The sequence below is a fragment of the Anabrus simplex genome, chromosome 1, assembly GCF_040414725.1.
Source record: "Anabrus simplex isolate iqAnaSimp1 chromosome 1, ASM4041472v1, whole genome shotgun sequence".
Lineage (NCBI taxonomy): Eukaryota > Metazoa > Arthropoda > Insecta > Orthoptera > Tettigoniidae > Anabrus > Anabrus simplex.
Genome location: NC_090265.1, coordinates 35,627,933 through 35,648,532, shown reverse-complemented (window position 1 = coordinate 35,648,532; position 20,600 = coordinate 35,627,933). Strand labels below are relative to the sequence as shown.

Sequence of the window (20,600 nt, the reverse complement as noted above, 5' to 3'; positions counted from 1 at the left end):
AATACCTATATCTTTTTTCCTTGCTGCAGTTTGTGCTCCCAATGGTCCACTAAGGAATTTGTTACATCTGCTGTTTTGTAAATATTTTCTGTTATTCTTGTGTTAATTTGAGGTTTTAGTATTTCTTAATATGTTCGTTTATTATTTCTGGACATGACATTAGTTTAAGACATAAATGTTTTATTATTCCTTGTGATATATAGCCTATTTCCTTTGAACCCCCTGTTTCAAGGAAAACCCCTTTTTAAGGAAAAATATAAAATCCCCCTGAAATTCGTTAGAAAGGGGTTCTACTGTAATATGAACAATAAAATTAAACATTTTCTGTTTTGGCCTCCTTAATATTGATACGCAGCTGTATACTATTTATATAATATGTAGCCTAAACTCTGTCTCAAACAACCTGGCAGACAAAGTAACCAAGAAAGTTTGAAATGAGTTGGGCAGTCAACCGTAGGGCCTCTCGAACGCCCAAAATCTCACACATGCAAACTGAGGTGCAGAGGTTCTGTGCACAGTGCATCAGTCCCGCTCGGCTCGTACCAGCCCGTCGACTCGGCTAAGCTCGGCTCAACTCGGCTCGGATTTGGAGCACTACGGAGCAAGTGAGGAAGAGGGAGACAGACAGAGGAAGCGAGACAGGCATGGGGAAAGAGAGAGACAGCGCTATTGCTCCAAATCGAGGAGTGGGGGGTCTGCTTTTTGGTCAACCATGCAAATTCGTCTTTTGCACTGTACCCCGCACAATGCATTGGTGCATGCACCCTGGGTGTCCCAGGTCTAGCATAGGGTAAATGTTGCAGTTACTTTGTGAGCAATGTAATTTCTTTGTAAACGTTATATTTACATCATCTAAATCCATTTAGCTTCACTTTTTACTTTAAAAAGCTGTCAGTTTCAATTCTTAATGTATACTTCCGCATTAAAGTTCCTTTTGAAAGGAGCAAAGTGTCATCGGTGGAACAGCCATTGCATTCTATAGTTGTAATTTAGCTAACATCGGACACGCGTGTGGGAATAGCATTCTGTTTATTCCTCTCTGATGGTGTTCTTAGTGTGCTAGTGAATTAGCTTATTATTATATATATTATGTTATATATATAAAGAACCACATTAAGTCTTGTTGCATTTGACACTGAACTTGGCCTTCTTTAGAGCCCAAATTTCCCTCATTCTTTGTGAATGGGCCTGCTTAAGCTCCTCTGTCCAAGGGGTACCGTGTCTTCGCTTCAGTTGCTCGTCTCTTCGGCCCGTTGATCAAAATTTTCTTGCGGAAGCAATCTCTGTTAAGGGCGTCTTCAGCTGAGATATGTATTATTATTATTATTATTATTATTATTATTATTATTATTATTATTATTATTATTATTATTATTATTATTATTATTATTATTATTATTATTATTGAGTCTTTCTTATTAATAATCTGTAATATAACACTGGTAGTCACTCTTTTTTTTTTTAACCTTTTATTAAGTTCCGTGCAAAGTGAAGTGATAATGGATTAGCCCTGCCTTTCTCATGTGAAGCATAAGAAGGAAAAATCATTGAGAAGTGCAGAAAAGCAGTGTGTTCCAAATGTTTTTAAGAAGTTTAGTGATGCATATCCTGGTAGTATTCTCAAGAATGTGGCAAGGTTAGTAGCTGCGACTACTTGCATTTCTAGGACTAGTGTTTAGTGTTTATTGTGCTAGAAAGGAACTTAAGACTAGGAAAACTTGCTTCTCAGGGGAAAAAAAGAAAAACAGGAGAATAAAGTGAAGTTACCAGACATGTATGATTATTTTACAAAGGATGCAGTTTGGTTATTATTATTAAGCGAATGGAATTTACAGAATGGACAAGTATATAATTATACAAAAGAAAAACCTGCAAAGAATACAAGGTAAGTAGGGAACAATTACACATGAATATCTAAATTGTTTATCCACTGCACTAGGGATACTGAGACATCAGCAAAGTCTTTTCGGTCTCCACCATAAGCACGCAGAGGGCATTCGTCCATTATATGATGCATGGTCTGGACTGAAGCACCACAATCACACGCTGGAGAGTCCCTGAAGCCCCACTGGTGAAGGGAGAATGCAGATCTTCCACAATTTGTGCGGAACCTGTTTAGTGATGCCCACGTTCTTCTTGGCAAGCTGAAACCAGCTGGGGCGTGGTTTGGATTAAAGAGGCTTGGCCACTCCGGAGCTGTACGAATCCATTGTTCTTTCCATTCCTCTTTTAAATTGAAACCAGCATCCATTAGATTCTTAGCTGTTTTCATCGGTGGCTTACAGGATTTCAGCCTTTGTCTCCAGAGATCTGCAACATCTCTATGGATAGGTAGAGTTGGATTGGACATGATCTTATTATATTCTTGAACAAGGGCTCTTGAACGTCGCAGGCTTGGTGGAGCAATGTGGGACAGGACTGGCAGCCAGTGCGTTGCAGTAGGCTTCAGAGTACCAGAGATGATACTCATGGTGGTGTTAAGTTGTACATCGACTTTCTTCACGTGGCAACTGTTAAGCCATACCGAAGAGCAGTATTCAGCTGCAGAATACACGAGGCCAAGCGCAGTACGTCGTAATGTGTCCGCTGAAGCACCCCATGAAGTTCCACACAATTTAAACAGAATATTATTACGTGATCTCAACTTAGATCCGAGGTTTTCAAGATGCTTTCTATAAGATAGGGTTCGGTCAAGCGTTACCCCGAGGTACTTTGGGTTAGGATTGTGCTTTAGCACTGAGCCATTGAAGCGTACTTGGAGTTTTGTATTAGCCAACTTGTTGTGGAGATGGAAGCAAGCAGATTCTGTCTTATTCATACTGGGTTGCAGTTTGGTGAAAAGTTCACATGTTTTTTCTTCAGAAACGAAATATCAACAATCGACAAGATCTTAAGAGTCTCTGAGCAGTGATGAAACCTTTCCTTCAATTTCACATGTAGTGCCTCTTCGGCTTTTAAAAACTTTAAATTTCAAGTTTATGTTGCATAATCATCAATCACTGCTTATTGAAAGGGAAGAAATAGATTTGTGGTGAAGATATTTGTGTCAAATTAGAAAGTTCAGGGAGGAGGGAGGACCAGTTTATTATTTGGATGGGATTATAAATTCAGGACATCATCATCATCATCATGCTTTCATGTATTAGTCCTATAGAAGAACTGTTACGGTCTAGACAAAAGATCTGCATTTTCACGCCATCTCTTCCTGGGGCATCCCAGAGATCTCTTCCCACCGGGGCAGTAGTTTGTGACTGCTTTGGACATCCTGCTTCTGTCCATACCTGTGTAAAAGTATAGAGTGATACAACCATCAAATCCAGTGCGGGCAAATTCTCAGCTGCTTAAGGAATCCTTCAAGGAAGGAGGAACGTTGGATAATTTCACATTTGAGCAACAAGAAAGGTTCATGGAAGGAGGGTTACTATGTTTTGAATCTAACTCCGTGAAATGCTGTTACGAGGAAATTAATGGAGATGTATTCGGAGAATTGTTTGTGATGTTCTTTCTAGTTTTGAAATCAATGCAGTAGTAGTTATGGACAATGCACCTTACCATTTGGTTAAAATTAAGAAAAGGGAGATATAATTAATTTTCTGGAAGGGAAGGGAATCCCTTATGAACTGGAGAGTGTCAAGTTGGAGCCACTTAATGTCATCCCACAGCATATTCAGGACTTATGCTGCATGTCTTGGGTAGATGATATTCCATTGTAATCAGGAAGGCAGTTTTAAGATTACCTCCATACAATTGTTCTTTGAATTCCATTGAAAGTATATGGAGCCAAGTAAAGGGTCATGTGGTGTGTAACAACAAAACTTTAACCCTTGTGGAAGTGAGAAACCTGCTGCTGGGTGGGATCGAACTAGTGACTCCCTAACATAGGGAAATGTGTGTTAAAACATGTCATCAAGACAGAAGAAGGAGGGTTGTGGGACATAGACTGGTTGGTAGAACGTGTCATTGAATGGAACATAATAAACTTGAACGACTCTGACAGTGATGACGACACTATGGAGGGGATTGAGTAACCCACTTTTCTTCCACTGGCTATTTTGTTGAGTACATTAATCTTCAGAATTATATTGAATATCTTGTTGATTCAGTCTGGAGATTGTATAAATGTATTATTCTTCTAAATGTTAGTTATTTGAACTAGTTATCGATCTCATGGTTTCTTGACCTATGTTTTTATGTCAGTAGTACCGACAGCAGTGCGTGCATTGCTGGAGTTATTATTGTTGACTCATGTTATTTGAGATGTGGTATAGTGCATACTTCGGCCACACCTGAACTTAAATACTGAGTCTTGAGAAATTCTGTAGCTGTTTTCCTGTGGTGTCTATACAGACAGGCAAAACTTGAGCTGAAACTATTTTCGACTTTCGTATATGCCACTTAGGCTCGCCAGACGAACAGTTTTAGATGGACCAGTATAGAATTTTCACCTTTTGTTCCTCACTTTGGAAATGACTTGCACCAGATTTTTCTATTATGAGCTTTAACCCTTTGTTTACTGAATTATTTTTGAACAAAAATTTTAATATGGATGTAGATTTTGATATAGGCTACAAACATGTATGAAACCATAAATATGCAAAATATTAGTAATTTGGGTCTAAATGTAACTTGGGACTTTAAAGTCCCGACAGGATTGATGGGAATATTTTCAAGGTGCATATTAATAGCAAACTACTCACTGTCATGGTAGCAAAAAAGGAATTGGAAGCCTAAAAATTAGTAAATTTCACCTGACTGTGGTGTCCGGCTCCATGGCTAAATGGTTAGCATACTAGCCATTGGTTGAAGGGTTCCTGGCTGAATTCCCGGCCACCCTGTGACTTGGGGGCTGGGTATTTGTGCCGTCTTCGTTGTTAGAATTTATCTCAGGTAGGGTCCTATCCTCATGGATATGCAGGTTGCCTATAGGCCGTCAAATTGAAAGACTTGCACCAGTCCTCTACTGAGGCCACGCACCAAATAAAACAGTTTATAAGGAAATTGAACCAGTATTGAGCACAATTAGGAAAAAACATATATCATTCTTTGGACATCTTATCAGAACTATCAAAGGGTAGAGAAGGGTCCACCTTATATATTGTCTTATAAAACTGAGACTAGTTTCAACCCCATATATATGTAGGGTCATCTTCAGCCATGCTCCAATTCGAAGACATAGGCACACATATAACCAATAAGAAATTCAGTCTGGTATGTCACAATTTACAATCTTAATTTAAAACATTGATGAAGTCCAAATAACACATTCAAACTTGAAACCAAATAACACATCAAAACTGCTGTGGTTGATGCTGAACTATGTCGTTGCTCCTACAGCAACTGAGTTGATCTGGGAGTTTGGCATCCCTATCAGTATAGATGAGCAACTTGATTTATAATTTGTTTGTTCAATAGTAATATGGGTAATGATTTGTTTGTAGCTTGAAGGGGAACATTCGTAACTTGAATAGGTATTCCTTTACATCAGTTGTAGTGATCTATTGTTTAATTTGGTTTGAAGTGAATGTCTGAAAAGAAAATAATTTGAAGTAAATAATTGAGAAAAGAAGGGGAGCTAGAAGAATGAGATTAATATTTAGCTATATGAGACTCACATATGGTCTGTTAGAAAGGTGAATCATGAATGTAATGCGTGATCCAACAGGGTCCATACGCAAATAATAATAATAATAATAATCATATAAGAGACTCGCCCGTATGTTCTCCATAAGTTACGTGTACCTGATACGGAAACCAACACCAGATTGACTGTTATCAGAACGCCTGACACTAGAATTAGCAGAAGAAGAATTGAAAAATTATGGAATAGCAAGACCAAAATTAAATGGATCACAGAAATTAAGGAGGAAATTTGGATGGAGAAATTGATTTAAGAATACAGCAGTCTGCAAGTTTCTACCATTGTGTGAGAGACATTGTATTGAACAAAAATGTGACAATGAAGTGCAAGAAGGTTTTATACTCGTCCTATTATAAACCTTTACCGACCTATGCTTCAGCAGTCTGGACGTTGACTAAGCGGAACCAAAGTAAGATACAAGCAGCTGAAATGAGGTTCTTGAGGAGCATACAAGGAAAGACAAGACGAGATAGAATACGAATTGAGGAAATAAGGAGAAGCGTGGGAGTGTGTAAACTTCAAGAAGAGATTGATATAGCAAAGCTAAAATGGCTTGGACACATGATGAATGCCTGGAGAGAGAATACCAAAGAGAACATTCATGGATACAGAGACTGGAAAGAAGCCTAGGGGACGTCCTAGAATGAGATGGAGGAGCTCTGTTGTGGACTATATTGCAAATAGAGGAGTTGATAGCAACAAAGTACTAGAAGAGGAATGGTGGAAAGATCGAGTAAGGTGGAGGGCTTTGGTACACTACCCTACTACCCTACCCAGAGAGAATCTGGAAAAGGGAATGGTTGAAGAAGAAGGCCTTGTTCATTATTGTTCAGTCCACATTGCTTTGTAATCAGAAACTCCCTTGGCCCCTCTTTCCTTTCACTTACAATTCCATTATTTAAATTTGCTTATTTAATATATCCTAACCATCTTGGTCGACTTCACTCCACTTTATCACTTAAAATTTTCCACCTTCATTTCTTTCCATATAATCTTAATTTCTTACTCTTGTCTTTCCTTATCTTCTGTACTAATTTTCTTGGTATGTAATATGCCTTGTTCATTATTTCTTTAGCTTTAATTTAATTTTGTTCCACAGTACAAGGGTAATCCCAAAAACAAGGTCTCCTTATTTTTTTATGAATGCAAAAACTGTTTGTGCAGCTGTTGGCCACACTTTTTGTAATGAGTGCCTCCCGCACTCCCAAATAAGCTTGCACATGCCTTGCTGGGACTCTTAGTCTGGTTTGGCAGCCGTTGAGAATGGAATTCCTGTTGGATGCTACTGCCAAGTGCGAAGTTCACGCAGTTATTAGTTCTTTTAAATGCTAAAGGCATTGAACTGATTGAAATTTATCGCCAATTGATGTAAGTGTATGGCAAATCTTGCCTGGTTGTCAAAAATATTCGCAAGTGCTGTAGAGGGTTTACAGCTGGTCATACTGAAATTCACGACGAACAAAGGAGCGGGAGACCATCAATTTCCAACGAGACAGTCGTGAAGTTTGAGCAAGCCATGCGTGAATATCAGCGGATCACTCTGGGTGATCTCTGCATTTCGGTTCCTGGGGTTTCCTGAAGCACTGTTCACAGTATTTTAATTTGGAATATCAGAAGGTGTTCACAAGATGAGTACCACAAATGCTGACAGTAGACCATAGGCGACAAGAAGTTGATTCTCCCCGCCAGTTTCCTTGCCACTATGCAGATGAAAAGGACAACTTTTTGGACTTGATTGTAATGGATGACGAGATCTGGGCATTCCACTTCACACCTAAGACCAAACAACAATCACGCGAGTGGCAGTATCCCTCTTCGCCCAAACCGCAAATATTCAAACACAGTCTGCCAGTAAAGTCATGACAATTGTGTTTTGGGATCGAAAGGTGGTATTGTTGGTGGTCTTTATGTCTCCTGAGACTGCAGTAAATGCTGACAAGTACTGTGAAACACTGAAAAAACTCAGGCGGGCAATTCAGAACCAGAGAAGAGGAATGTTGAGCAAGGGCATAAACATTCTCCACAACAACACTTGCCCACACGTCGCCTGTCAAGCCATCGCCTTGCTGCCAAAGTTCAGTGGAACATCATCACCCGCCTACCCTTTAGTCTGGACTTGGCACCCAGTGACTACCACCTATCCATTTGGCCGGAAGTCTATTCAGCACCGACGATGATGTGAAAGATGAGGTTCAATGCTTCCTCAACAGCATGGTAGTGAGCTGGTATGACGAAGGGCATACAAAAACTGTCACAGCATCTAAAAATGATTGTGAACTTTGTGATAGAAAACACTCCCAATCAGTTTTAAATACTTCATTAATTCACTACCAAAGTGCTTGAAATTATCCACTACTTCATTACCTAGTCTCCAATTGATATTTCCCTTTCTTGTTCTAAGATTTTGAATTTTCAACGCGTTTTAAGACCAAATTGTTGGTGAGTGTCAGACTGCTGAATTCATTTCAGCCCTACCATTTTATGCTTTTTATTTCATGATGTAGACTATGAACAATAAAGATGAGGCTTTGTAAGGATAAGGATTACAGCTTTGCCTGTCTCTTTATAATAAGTTATCTGGTTAGAGAATTCTGTTTCATTCTTATTATTTATGTTTCATAATTGATATATTGCTCTTTTGATGATCCTTTTCTTTTCTTTACAGGAATCTGCCTCGAGCCATCTACGTATCTTTGCCTCTTGTCACTCTGATCTATGTTCTTGCTAATGTGGCTTATCTTGCCGTGCTTTCACCTACAGCTCTCATGTCGTCTAATGCTATTGCAGTGGTAAGACTTTTTACATATGGTTTCCAGTAAAAGTACATCATGTGGTAAGTATATCACACTAGTTTTGCTATTAAAATTCTCTAAGTCCAAAACAGAACTTTTGACAATCATATTATGTAATTACTAATTAAGTATTAAACTAAAACCATGATTACTTGAGATTTTTTTGAGGCTGTATCATTACCTTATCTTTACAGACATTTGCAGATCGAGCTTTAGGTCCAATGGCCTGGTCCATGCCGTTGTTGGTAGCTCTGTCTGCTTTTGGAGGATTGAGTGTTCACATAATGACATCATCCAGGTAAGTTCATTAACCCAAGAAGTGCCAAGGATCTCTAAAAGTCGCTCACTGCGCCTTCCTGTGACGCCAGGGTCGCTTTTTGAGATCCTCAGTAAATGTGTGTTTTCTAGACTGTTATGTCATCTGTTGGGGAAACATTTGTACTACATCAACTTGAATGTCTCTAGTTCACACTTACCACCACTATTGTTGCTTTTGGTAGTATTTGTTAGAGTTTAATGACTATACAAATCTTGTATCTAGTAGTTACCATGTGACTGTGTTAAACAAACAAGGCAGCATCGAAATCAAAAACATTGCTAAATGAATCAGATGTTTTACAAGTTTTTCAGGAAGGTAGTGACTTTGGTGAAATTGATAGTGAAAATGATTCCGAGGACATTGAAAATCCAGGTGAGGCTGGAAGAAGTTTGTATAATTTGTCAGATGACAGTACACCATTGCAAACAGCTGAGGAAGTTCGCTGTATTTGCGACATTAGAAAAGACATTGGTATCCAGGATGTAATGTGGGAATACATGAAACATGCTAGGATCAATTAGAGCACGTCTTTAGAGCAAGGGGACACACAAAAAAGAAAACCCAGGAAAAGGAAGTAGAATGAGAATAAAGTACAAGAAAAAAGTGAATGTTTTCTTTTTCCCCAATTGTGACAAAGTGTTCTAGGAGGGCTAATTACATACAGATTTTCTTGAAACTTCCAGTGTTATTTCTGCATTGTATGGGGAAAATTTTGAACGTTTCTGCTTTTTTGTTATATTTTTTTTGTGCAATTTCACTTTGTGTTTTCAAATAACAAAAATTCAAAACAACAAAAAGTTTGGTTTCTATGAAGGATATTTAGTTCCAATATTATCAGTTTTTATCTGTCTTTATATTGTGAAACTATTCTTTCTGATCAAAATAGTGCATATATTGCTGGTTTCTCATAATATTTTGCAATTTTATAAAATGTTTTGTAAACCACTACAGTGTCAGCATTAACGTATGGCACTACAAAAAATAGTGTTGGCACTTGTAGGGTTAAGAAAGAAACCATATTTTCCAGTGTCAACTTAATTAATGTAATTTTAAAGCTTTTCAGTCTGTCAAAAACACTAATGATAACACTATAACATACCTGTACAAAATACACACTATTAAACAAAGAATGGCATGTTTTGTCCTACAAGAATATCCTTCGATTTCATCATCATCATTTGCCCGTTCCAGTTTTCCGGGTGTGGTGTACAAGCGCTCACCACTTCTTTCTGTCAAGGTATAGTTTCTCTTCCTCCCACTTTCCTCTTGCTGACTTCTGATTTCACTGTGTCTATCCATCGATTCCTTGGCCTCCCAACTGGCCTCTCCTCTTTCACTTCTATGACAAAGTAATTCCTTGCTGTTCTTGTTCTGTCCATCCTCATAACTAGAGCCTGGAAGTTCAGGTATTTATTTTTGTAAAAATAGGCAGGCAAATAGGCACTTAACATTTAGGAAATAGACAGTAAAATAATTAAAATAGGCATTTATAATGACAAAAATTGGGCAATAAAATAATAAAGATGCTTTAATGTAAGCTATGTAACACACATCTGCATCACATTTTAATACTTAATTTTACACCCCCCCTGTGGGTGGTGATGATAGAAAAACGTCAGCAGTATCCCCCGTTCTGTCTTAAGAGGAGGCATAGGATATAAACTTCATGGTTCTGATCCATATTGAATTGTAATTACAATATAATTATTAAATTAATGTCATAGTGGTCCACCTTTCAATACCATAATATGCAGTATTCTAAATTACATTAATTAGGGACTAGTTTCGGCTGGGGCTGGCCATCTAACACACTCTCTCATTCAATTCATTAATTTAATTTTATCTCATTTATTCAGGTTAAATTCATGGGCACCACAATGAATTGCAAATTTTATACCAGATACAATGTATCTGTTTTAACCACATCTTTATGTGCCGTCCTGACAATGTCCAACAACATTTCAGCATGATTTAACAAGCACCACGAGAGCATCTAGCAGTTCTCCATCAGCTGGTGGTTATTTACAGCGGCGTCCAATGACTTGCATATGGCTAACACCACTTAAATAGATTTGGTGATGAACTACGGGATCAACATTACCAGTTCCCATTTACAATTGAATTAGTAATGATTAGCAGTATTAGAACTAACAGTTCTGTGGATATTAATACATGAAAGAGTCTCAATGATGAGCATACTCAAGATGCAAGAATTTAGAACCTAATTATTTTCAAATTTACTCATAATTTCATCCTAGTTTTAATGTCAATTTGTAGATATTTGTTTCATTTGTTTTATGTCAATTGTGTGCACGTACATTTGTTTAGCTATTGGATGTTTTACATTAAGGCTGAAGATGGCTAGCCCCGGCCAAAACTAGTCCGTAATTAATGTAATTTAGAATATTGCATATTATAGTATTGAAAGGTGGACCATTGCAACATTAATTTAATAATTATATTGTTAAGAGGAGGAAACTAAAAGGAGAACCAGGACCCCTCAGCATGGGAGTGTGGGTATGTGACCACGGTTCCCCTAGCTGAGCCTGGCGTTGCTTCAACTTATTTTAAGTTATAGACGAGAAAGGTTCCACCTTATCAATACAAATTTATTTATACAAATATCTACAGTACCGGTTTCGACTCTTTACATGTAGTCATCCTCAGCTGTACACCGTTACCTTCACATAAATCAAATTAGTTGATTTTTCTTGTCCATAATAATAGTCATAATGATAGGATATATCTTACTTCTAAGTGAGCATACATCAGGGTAAATTCGACTATGTACAATCTAAAATGTGTAGGTGAATTCTTTTAGGCCTAACATCATGTAAATGGGCTGTTGTTAAAAGTACAATTACGTAAACACTTTTTTTTTAAATATATGTGAAATATGTAAAATGTTGTCTTAAAATATACAGTTCAAGTAAAATCCGTTATAATAAATAAATAGGAAACATTTTGTTGGAATAAGTTTTCGTCTTGCGTACGTTGATTTTCTTCAGTATGATGTGAAAATCGTATAAATGGACTATTATTAAAAGTACAGTTACATAAACACTCTTAAAAATATATAGTACATGTAGAATGTCATCTTAAAATGTGCAAATTCATGTAAGATCCGTTACAGTAAATAGGAAACAATTTTTTAGAGTAAGTTTCCGGTCTTGCATTCGTTGATTTTCTTCATTATGATATGGAGAATGTCTATGCTTTTTTCTAAGTGGTGCTCTTCTTTCTGCTGTATATTATGCGTATTCATTAGTTTATGGTTGACTTATCAATCATTAATAACAAGTCTGATGTATTGTCCAAGGTAGATGTGTGCAGCTACGGTTGAATATGGCTGGAGTATTGAATGTAATTTCTATTCTGTGAGTGTCAAATGCAGGAAGGTGGGTCCTCTCCGGTCTATAAATGCCAATGTGTGTCTGTAAGGAACGAAAAATGAAATTAAGAATTTGTAGTCTGAGGAATGCCTGTTTGTTTGTGTGTGTGATTTTAATATAGAGTACTTACGATTGCAGGCAACCAAGAATGAGTTAGCTGGAAAATTTATAATATCCAATAATGGACCATTATATTGGTATTATAAATTTACTCATTCAGGACAAATATTTCATGTTCCCTATGGGAATCAACATCTATATCATCTGATGGCCAGGCAGGCATCAATTTTTGGAAGTGAGACAGTCTCTCATAGTGCATTGACACTGCTGGTGGCTTCAAGTAGCATATGCAGTAGCCTCCACGGTATGCACTAGTCTTGCGTCTTGGTAAGCGTGCTAAGTACCAACTGATGAGCCCAACTTAGCACACGAGGGCGAAACGCAGGCGACCAAGAATGAGTTAGCTGGAAAATTTATAATGTCCAATAACGGACCATTATATTGGTATTAAACTCGGTTCACAACACGATCGAAACAAACGCATTCTCACATTACTCCGTATAAATACAGATCCTAATTGACCACTGACTCATATAAATACTCTCGCACACTTATATTCAACAAGGAAACTAATGTATTTATTGTCAACTTTCATGAAATTACTCCGACTGAAAAAAAAAAAAAGAATAGGCTCGCCCTTTTCGTCGGAACGAGATCTTCCTTAACCACAGATTTTGGTTTCACGCATCCAACAGTTTGGTCTTTGACTTCCAAATTTTCCCAATATTCCTTATCCATTCCTCCCGTAAAGATCTATTTGTAGGGAATTTAAAAATCGAAGTATCCACAACGGTATAATTCGATCTACAACCACTAACGCAGCAGGAACGACCCATTTTGTGAAATGATACAGCACGGCAATGTAAACACTTTATACACTAAAAATACCATCATATACACTCCTAACAATACACCATACTAATAAACCATTACAGATTACTATTTCACCGAATATATACTTTATGCTTCAATGACAATCAAAAGAACACTTTTTAACACAATGTAAACGTAGTTATGAACCAGCCACATGTCTCAGACGCTTGCCTACGGTGGCGCTATTTTACCCCCAATCGATAGTAGAATTAAGGTCTGATGTGTTGTAGTCGGTCTTGTTCGAAACCATATTCTCAAGTTCAGCATAACCTTTAAAAGTCGATGTAGGCCTAATTTATGCGATACAAGATTTCCATAAACTGACTATGAACAGTATACCGTTGACCAAATTACAATGGAAGATTAAAAAAAAAGGGGCTTTCGCCATCATATTAGGTGCTTTTGTATCCACTGTGCTTTATTTTATTAGATTAGAGAATTAAAAACTATTTGTGGTTGATTGTTGTGTGGCTTGGTTTTATTAGGTTTATTGAACAGTTTGACTGATCAAAGTTGCTGAACTGAAGGAAGTTTTCAGAGGAAACTGACGAAGTTTCCCCGGTAAAACTGAATGTAAAGTTTCGAGATTTTAAAGTTGTGTACCAGTAATTAATGTCCCACGGTCGAACTTGCCTGCCTCTCACCCGTAAGGCCCGGGTTCGACTCCCAGCCAGGTCAAGCACTTTTACCTGGATATGAGGGCTGGTTCCAGGTTCACTCATTCTACGATTACCTTTACTTGAGGCGCTATTTAATGGTGAGATGGTGACCCCGGTCTAGAGAGCCAGGAATAACGGTCAACAGGATTCGTCACACTGACCATGCATCACCTCGTAATCTGCAGGCCTTGAGACCAAGCAGTGGTTAGGCAGAAGGCCCATTGGGGCTGTAGTTTGGTTTGGTTTAGGGGTGTGTGTAAGATTATAAGTATACATACTGTATTTCTTTTTGTGATGTTTAGCCAAATTGTTGATGGTTAATTTGTTCCCGGATTTTCTGTTTTCCCGTGTTGTACGTGTTTTTTTTTTCCATGGTCCCTCCAAAAACTGAGAATTGAGGTTCCACTATATAAATAATAACAGTGCGAATGATTATTGCAACCATTTAATGCTTAAGCTTTAGGTAATTGGTATGCAGTAACTTTCTAAATAAATTATGTATGATGTCTTGTATGCAGCATAATATGCAATTACAAAGACGGATCAAATATAAATGGGAATTTGAATGTACTACTGCTGTTAGTAATAATTCTGATGCGGGGCTTTGCCAGGATGTTGGTGGAGGTGTTTGGGGGTTTGCACATGCGAACGACGGAGAGCTGGGCTCCTTCAGTATGCCATGAGTGATCAAGAAGTGCACACGTCTGTCGTGCAATGCATCATTATAAAATTTCTCACAAAAGAGGGCACCAAACCTTCTGAAATTTTAAGACGGCTCCGTGCACAGTTTGTAGCAGAAACACTTTCGCAGACTCGAGTGTGTGAGTGGGTTAAAAATTTGTGGCAGGAAGAGAAGCTGTGGAAAACGAACCTCATGAAAGGAGACCGTGGACAAGCATCACTGCAGACAACATTGTTGCCATTCGTGACATTATTTGGTGAAGATCGGCAAATAAAAATTTTGCAAATTGTTATAGCCGTAGGAATAAGTTATGGAAGTGTTCAAACCATCATTCGAGATGAACTCAATTTCAGAAAATTGCCTGCCAAGTGGGTTCCTTGTCTCCTCAACCAGGAACAAAAAACTTTACACCAGGATGTTTGTCAGGGACTCCTGTGTCGCTACGAGGAGGAAGAAGAGGATTTCTTGCATCGTATTGTGACTTGTGATGAAACTTGGGTGCATCATTACACCCCAGGGCCCAAGCAAGCAAGCAAGCAAGCAAGCATGGAGTGGCAGCAAAGAGACGAAGCAGGTCCGGTCAAGGCCAAAACACGTCCATCTGCTGGGAAGGTACTTGCAACCGTTTTCTGGGACTCTGCAGGCATTTTTCTGGTGGATTTTCTTCACAAACAAAGGACAATTAATGTAGCCTATTACTGCCGCCTTTTGGATGAAGCAAAAGCTGCGTATCGCAACAAGCGACGCTGGCAACCGATCCAAAACGTCATTCTTCTCCATGACAATGCTACTTTAGTGTGGGAAAAACTGGGGGAAATTCACTGGACACCTCTGAAACACTTTCCGTACAGTCCAGATTTACAGTGAATCATAAACAGTAATTTTCCACCATTTTGATACTTATATTTGCATTAAGCAAATCAATTAATCATATACAGTACATGTTTCATTCCATTTGGAACATCTCAGCTGTATTACAATGCTTAGGTGAAATTGCAAAGTATTTATATCTTCTTAAGAACATCTTAATAAGTACCTTGTTTTATTTAAAATCTACATGAAATTTAAAAATTGAAATAAATTAAAATCAATGTGGTTGGTTGAATGGGGTGGTGAAATGGGAGGGAAAATGGATTTACTTATTTTGGCCTATTTTAAAATTATATCTATTCATTTGAACAGATGTTATAAAAAATGTTTTTGTTCCAGCACTTTTTCACTATGATATGATATTCTGCTTGTCTGGGCTGCTTCAGTACGCCATGAATGAGCAAGAAGTGCACACGTCTGTTGTGCAACGCATCATTATCAAATTTCTCACAAAAGAGGGCACGAAACCTTCCAAAATGTTAAGACAGCTCCATGCACAGTTTGGAGAACTAGATAGGAATGAACAAGGAAAAAGAACTAATAACTGCCATTGTGGAAGTTGAAACGGCTATACAAAAACTCCCAAACGAGGTCCAAAATGAAGTCAGACATGAAGTGAAAAAGAAAATTCCATACCTTGTAAAAGGTTTAAAAGTCTCCCTAAGTAGTATTAAACCCACTATGAGTTTATCACGCAAAATAAAACAAGAAGAAATAGTAATTACTAAAGCTGATAAGTGGGGAGGGGGTGCAATAGTGTTTTAGATAAAGAGGAATATATCAGGAAAACTGAAAATTTTTTCAACAATAGCTCTTTTTTAGAATTGAGACCCTACAATACGTACTCAGAAAAAGTTAAAAGCAATACTAAAATGCACAACCTTAATTTTAAATGAGCGAGATGTCCAGAAACTGATTAATATGAATCCCGGTCTTCCAACTGCAAGGGCCTTATCCAAGTTACACAAAGAAGGAATACCCATAAGACCAGTTATAAACTTCCGTATCAGTCCTACTTACAAAACATCTCAATACATACATACATACATTTTTAACTATCATTATGTTTTTCACAATAAGACACCAATAAAAATTCAGTAGATTTCTGTAAAGTACTTACGAATTTTAAGTTAACTCCACATCATACAGCATGTTCTTTTGATATCAAAGACATGTATACAAATATTCCAGAGATGAAACAATAAAAATTTAATAGAACACAAACAACTTAGCCTACCAGAAATAGATTTCATTAGCATACTCAAATTTGTTTCAGAACACAGTTATTTCACATTTAACAAGAAGATATATGGACAGGAAGGCCTCTCTATGGGAGCTCCTGCTTCCAGCATTTTAGCCAACATTTATCTGGATCATCTTGAACACCAAAATAATAGGACAAATAGAGGGTCTAATCTATGGATACGCTTTGTAGATGATACCTTTATAGTAATAGATCAAAGAGTGAACAATAGTGATAATATCCTCAATATTTTAAATTCATTAGATTCCAGAGTAAAGTTTACTGTAGAAAAAGAAAAAGAAGTTTCCATAAATTTTTTAGACATAAATATAAGATGGGACAAGGAAGAGTTTATTTTTAAGATACATAGAAAGCCCACTTTTACTCGTATTACGATAAAGAACCACTCATTACATCTGGAATCACAAAAATAGATCAGCTTACTATAGTCACATATACAGAGCATTTAATATACCTCTCTTCCATGTAGAACGAGAAAAAGAAGTGCTCCTTATCCGTAAACATGCCCAATGCAACAGTTTTGGACTTGGTAAATAAAATAATCAGAAAATTCAAACAGAAGTTTCTTGCTAATCTAACACCAAAAATAAAAAAGAAAGATAAATATGTCAGGTTCACTTTCAACAATCCTAATATATATGCAGTAACAAATTTGTTCAGAAAACATAACTATAAAATTGCATACTCAGCCAGTAATAATACTAAGCAATTTTTTTTAAACTACAACAGCGTTAATTCCCTAGGAAAGACAAACCTTTAGATTCAGGGGTTTACAAATTAAAATGTCATCAGTGCGAAAATTCTTATGTTGGGAATCAATATCTGTATCACATTAAGCTCTTACAAACATCTGTTTTTAGAGTCTTAAAATAACCATGAGGTGGCTTTCCTGGGATCTGATGATAAGAAGCCTGTCTCTTATCCTGAGACTGGGTTTGATTTTCTGCCAGGCAGGGATATTTTCCTAAATCTGAGGGTTGGTTTGAGTGAGGTCCACTCATCCTATGTGAAAACAGTTGTGGAGTTTTGTGAAGGTGAGAAAGCGGCTCTGGGCTAGAAAGCCAAGAATAACAACTGAGAGGATTTATTGCTCTTTGACTATTTGTCACAGGGTAATGTGAAGGTCTTCAGCAGACTGAACAGCAGTCACTTGGTAGGCCTAGGCAGAGCATGCAGTAATGAAACATCAGCAGGAGAAGTTGAAGTGGACCTTGCTATACCATTGGTAGATGAGGTTTCAGTAGAAGTAATGAAGACAGCTGCACCTTCAGAACTCTGGTGGACATATGGAGTGATAGAAAATGCCTGAAAAGAGAAACAGTTCCTGAAAGATGGTCGAAAGGGATGTAAGAACTTAGGCATCTCGATTAATATAGAGTAAATTTTCAACACTTGAAGGCTGTGGTCACATTCGGTTTCTAGTTCCTGACATTTCACCGGAAACTATATCTGGCCTTGTCAAGCTCTCTCTGAAGGTCAGTAGTGGAATGAAGCTGTGGCACGCTGTAGTGGCTTGTGGTCACTGATCAGTTGTGCTTTCTGCAAACTGTTCTCTGCTCCTACTTCTATCTAGTTTCTGAAAACAGCAAAAGTCTTGTTCCCTATTGAAATTGTTGGTATGTTTGAAATTTTCTGTGGCTTCACATTGTGCCTTCTATTATTCCTCGAAGTTTGAGTATTTTTGTTGCACTCTGTACTACTATTGCAACATTTAACTTCCTTGCATGTGAGTTAGTTTATGTCCATGACATATCTTTTGCTGGATCATATTCTGAGATGGTATGTGTTATCATTGTTATCAAGCGTGTCCTTGCCCCTCTACTGTATGTTCTCTCTAACTAGATTTACAAAACCACCTCATCTACTTCGTTTTTATCTTCAGAACAGTTAAAGTTGAAAGGCATTTACTGATTTGATTCCCTTATACTGGATGTAACGTAGTTCAATGCTAAAATTTCTTGGGATGATAGAAGATACCAAAACAAATATGTTTTATAAAACAATCATTGGTCGGAAATTTGTAATTGAGGTACTTTTGACGCGATAGAGAATGAAACTATTGCATTTCAATTTAATTGTAATTCCTTACAAAAAAACTGTTTAAAAGTGACCAATCTTATGATGCCATGCCATTGGTTGTTGTACACAGAAATTTAGGTTGCCCTTAAATTGAATAGACAGCTTTTGTAGCCACTTCACTGGAGTACGGATGCTTCTAAGGATTTGTTGTTCCTCTTTCGCACATACAAACTCCTCCACCAAGTAGACTGCCGAGGTCTTCACTCATAAAGTGAACTTGGGACTGCCGAGGCATGTGCTCTATTGAGTAAGCTGTTACAAGCACCCGAGCAATGGACTGTTCCTCTGATTCAATTGGAGTCTCGTATACCAGGCTCTTCAGGCGCCCCACATAATGAAGTCAAGATCAGGAACTTGTACTGTAGCTGAAGACTGTCTGCACCTTTGAATTTGTTTTGTAAAGGATTACAATTATATTGAAATGTAATAGTTTAATTCTCAATAACATCATAAAGTACCTCAGTTATCAGTTCCCAACATTTAATGATTTAATTTTTTTTTTTTTTTTTTTTGTCTGTATGAGTGTCTTCTATTATCCCTCGAAGTTTGAGTGTTCTTGTTGCACTCTGTACAACTATTGCAACATTTAACTTTCTTGCATACGAGTTATCTTATATACATGATGTATCTTTTGCTGGCTCATATTCTGAGATGGTATGTGTTCTTCATTTCAGGATGTGTTTTGTTGGAGCAAGATATGGCCATTTCCCATCAATGCTTGCCCATATAAATATTAAAAGATATACTCCTACACCTTCATTAGTTTTCCTGGTAAGTAATTTCTTAACACAATCATGTTAACAAATGGAATTATGTTCTCTTTGCCTAGACTAGCCTGTCATTTTATATACTATATAATTTTTTGCCTCCCCTGCAAACCATGTGACCTTGCCGCGGTGGGGAGGCTTGCGTGTCCCAATGAAGCAGATAGCCGAGCTACAGGTGCAACCATATCGGATGGGTATCTGTTGAGAGACCAGACTAAGGAATGGTTCATCGAAAGGGGGGTAGCAGCCTTTCGGAAGTTGCAAGGGCTGGAGTCTGCATGATTGACTGATATGGCCTTGTAATAATACTCAACATGGCTTAGCTGTGTTGATACTGCTACACGGCTGAAAGCAACGGGAAACTACAGCCGTAACTAACTACTGAGGACATGCAGCTCTCTCTGTATGAATGATGTACTGATGAGGCTTCCTCCCGGGTAAAATATTCCGGACCGGGCAAGTTGGCCGTACGCGTAGAGGCATGCGGCTGTGAGCTTGCATCCGGGAGATAGTAGGTTCGAATCCCACTATCGGCAGCCCTGAAGATGGTTTTCCGTGGTTTCCCATTTTCACACCAGGCAAATGCTGGGGCTGTACCTTAATTAAGGCCACGGCCGCTTCCTTCCAACTCCTAGACCTTTCCTATCCCATCGTCGCCATAAGACCTATCTGTGTCGGTGCGACGTAAAGCCCCTAGCAAAAAAATAAAAAATTCCGGAGGTAAACTAGTCCCCCATTCGGATCTCCAGGTGGGGACCAAGGCCCCACACCGCTGGCTGCGCAGAAGCGTGTGACTGGGGAAAATACGCCCATGTGCGTACCGCCATCTTGTGGGCACTCCACAGCTCGCCGAGGAGACCGTAGTATGAAATTCATGCATTAACTTACATTTTGCACATATGAAAACACCTGCCCTGGTAAATTAATGCCAGCCTACACAGACTACCATGTACACACGCAATAAATATAAATAATATCAAGACCTTGGTAAAATTGAAAATATTTGTGTATAAAAACTGAACACATTTTGCATTGTACTGAACAGTCTACACAAATCCTTTGGATAGCGTACAGATGGGGCACATAAAATGAAATTTAAAAATAAGAAAACCTTTAGCAGACTGAATAAGATGACTGAAAAATACACTACTAACAAAAATAAATATACATACCTCCTATTTGAAATTCAGTCCCCGAAAACAGAA

At 37.9% G+C, this 20,600-nt stretch overlaps 1 protein-coding gene across 1 annotated transcript in view; it reads left to right on the top strand.

The window, feature by feature from the left end:
• gb (genderblind) overlaps nucleotides 1-20,600 on the top strand; it is a 212,898-nt gene that overhangs the window by 116,998 nt on the left and 75,300 nt on the right. Inside the window, exons 9-11 of the mRNA XM_067155995.2 lie at nucleotides 8,304-8,427; nucleotides 8,625-8,728; nucleotides 19,303-19,399. Coding sequence (XP_067012096.1) covers nucleotides 8,304-8,427; nucleotides 8,625-8,728; nucleotides 19,303-19,399 — 325 coding nt within the window. The remainder of the gene's footprint in view (nucleotides 1-8,303; nucleotides 8,428-8,624; nucleotides 8,729-19,302; nucleotides 19,400-20,600) is intronic.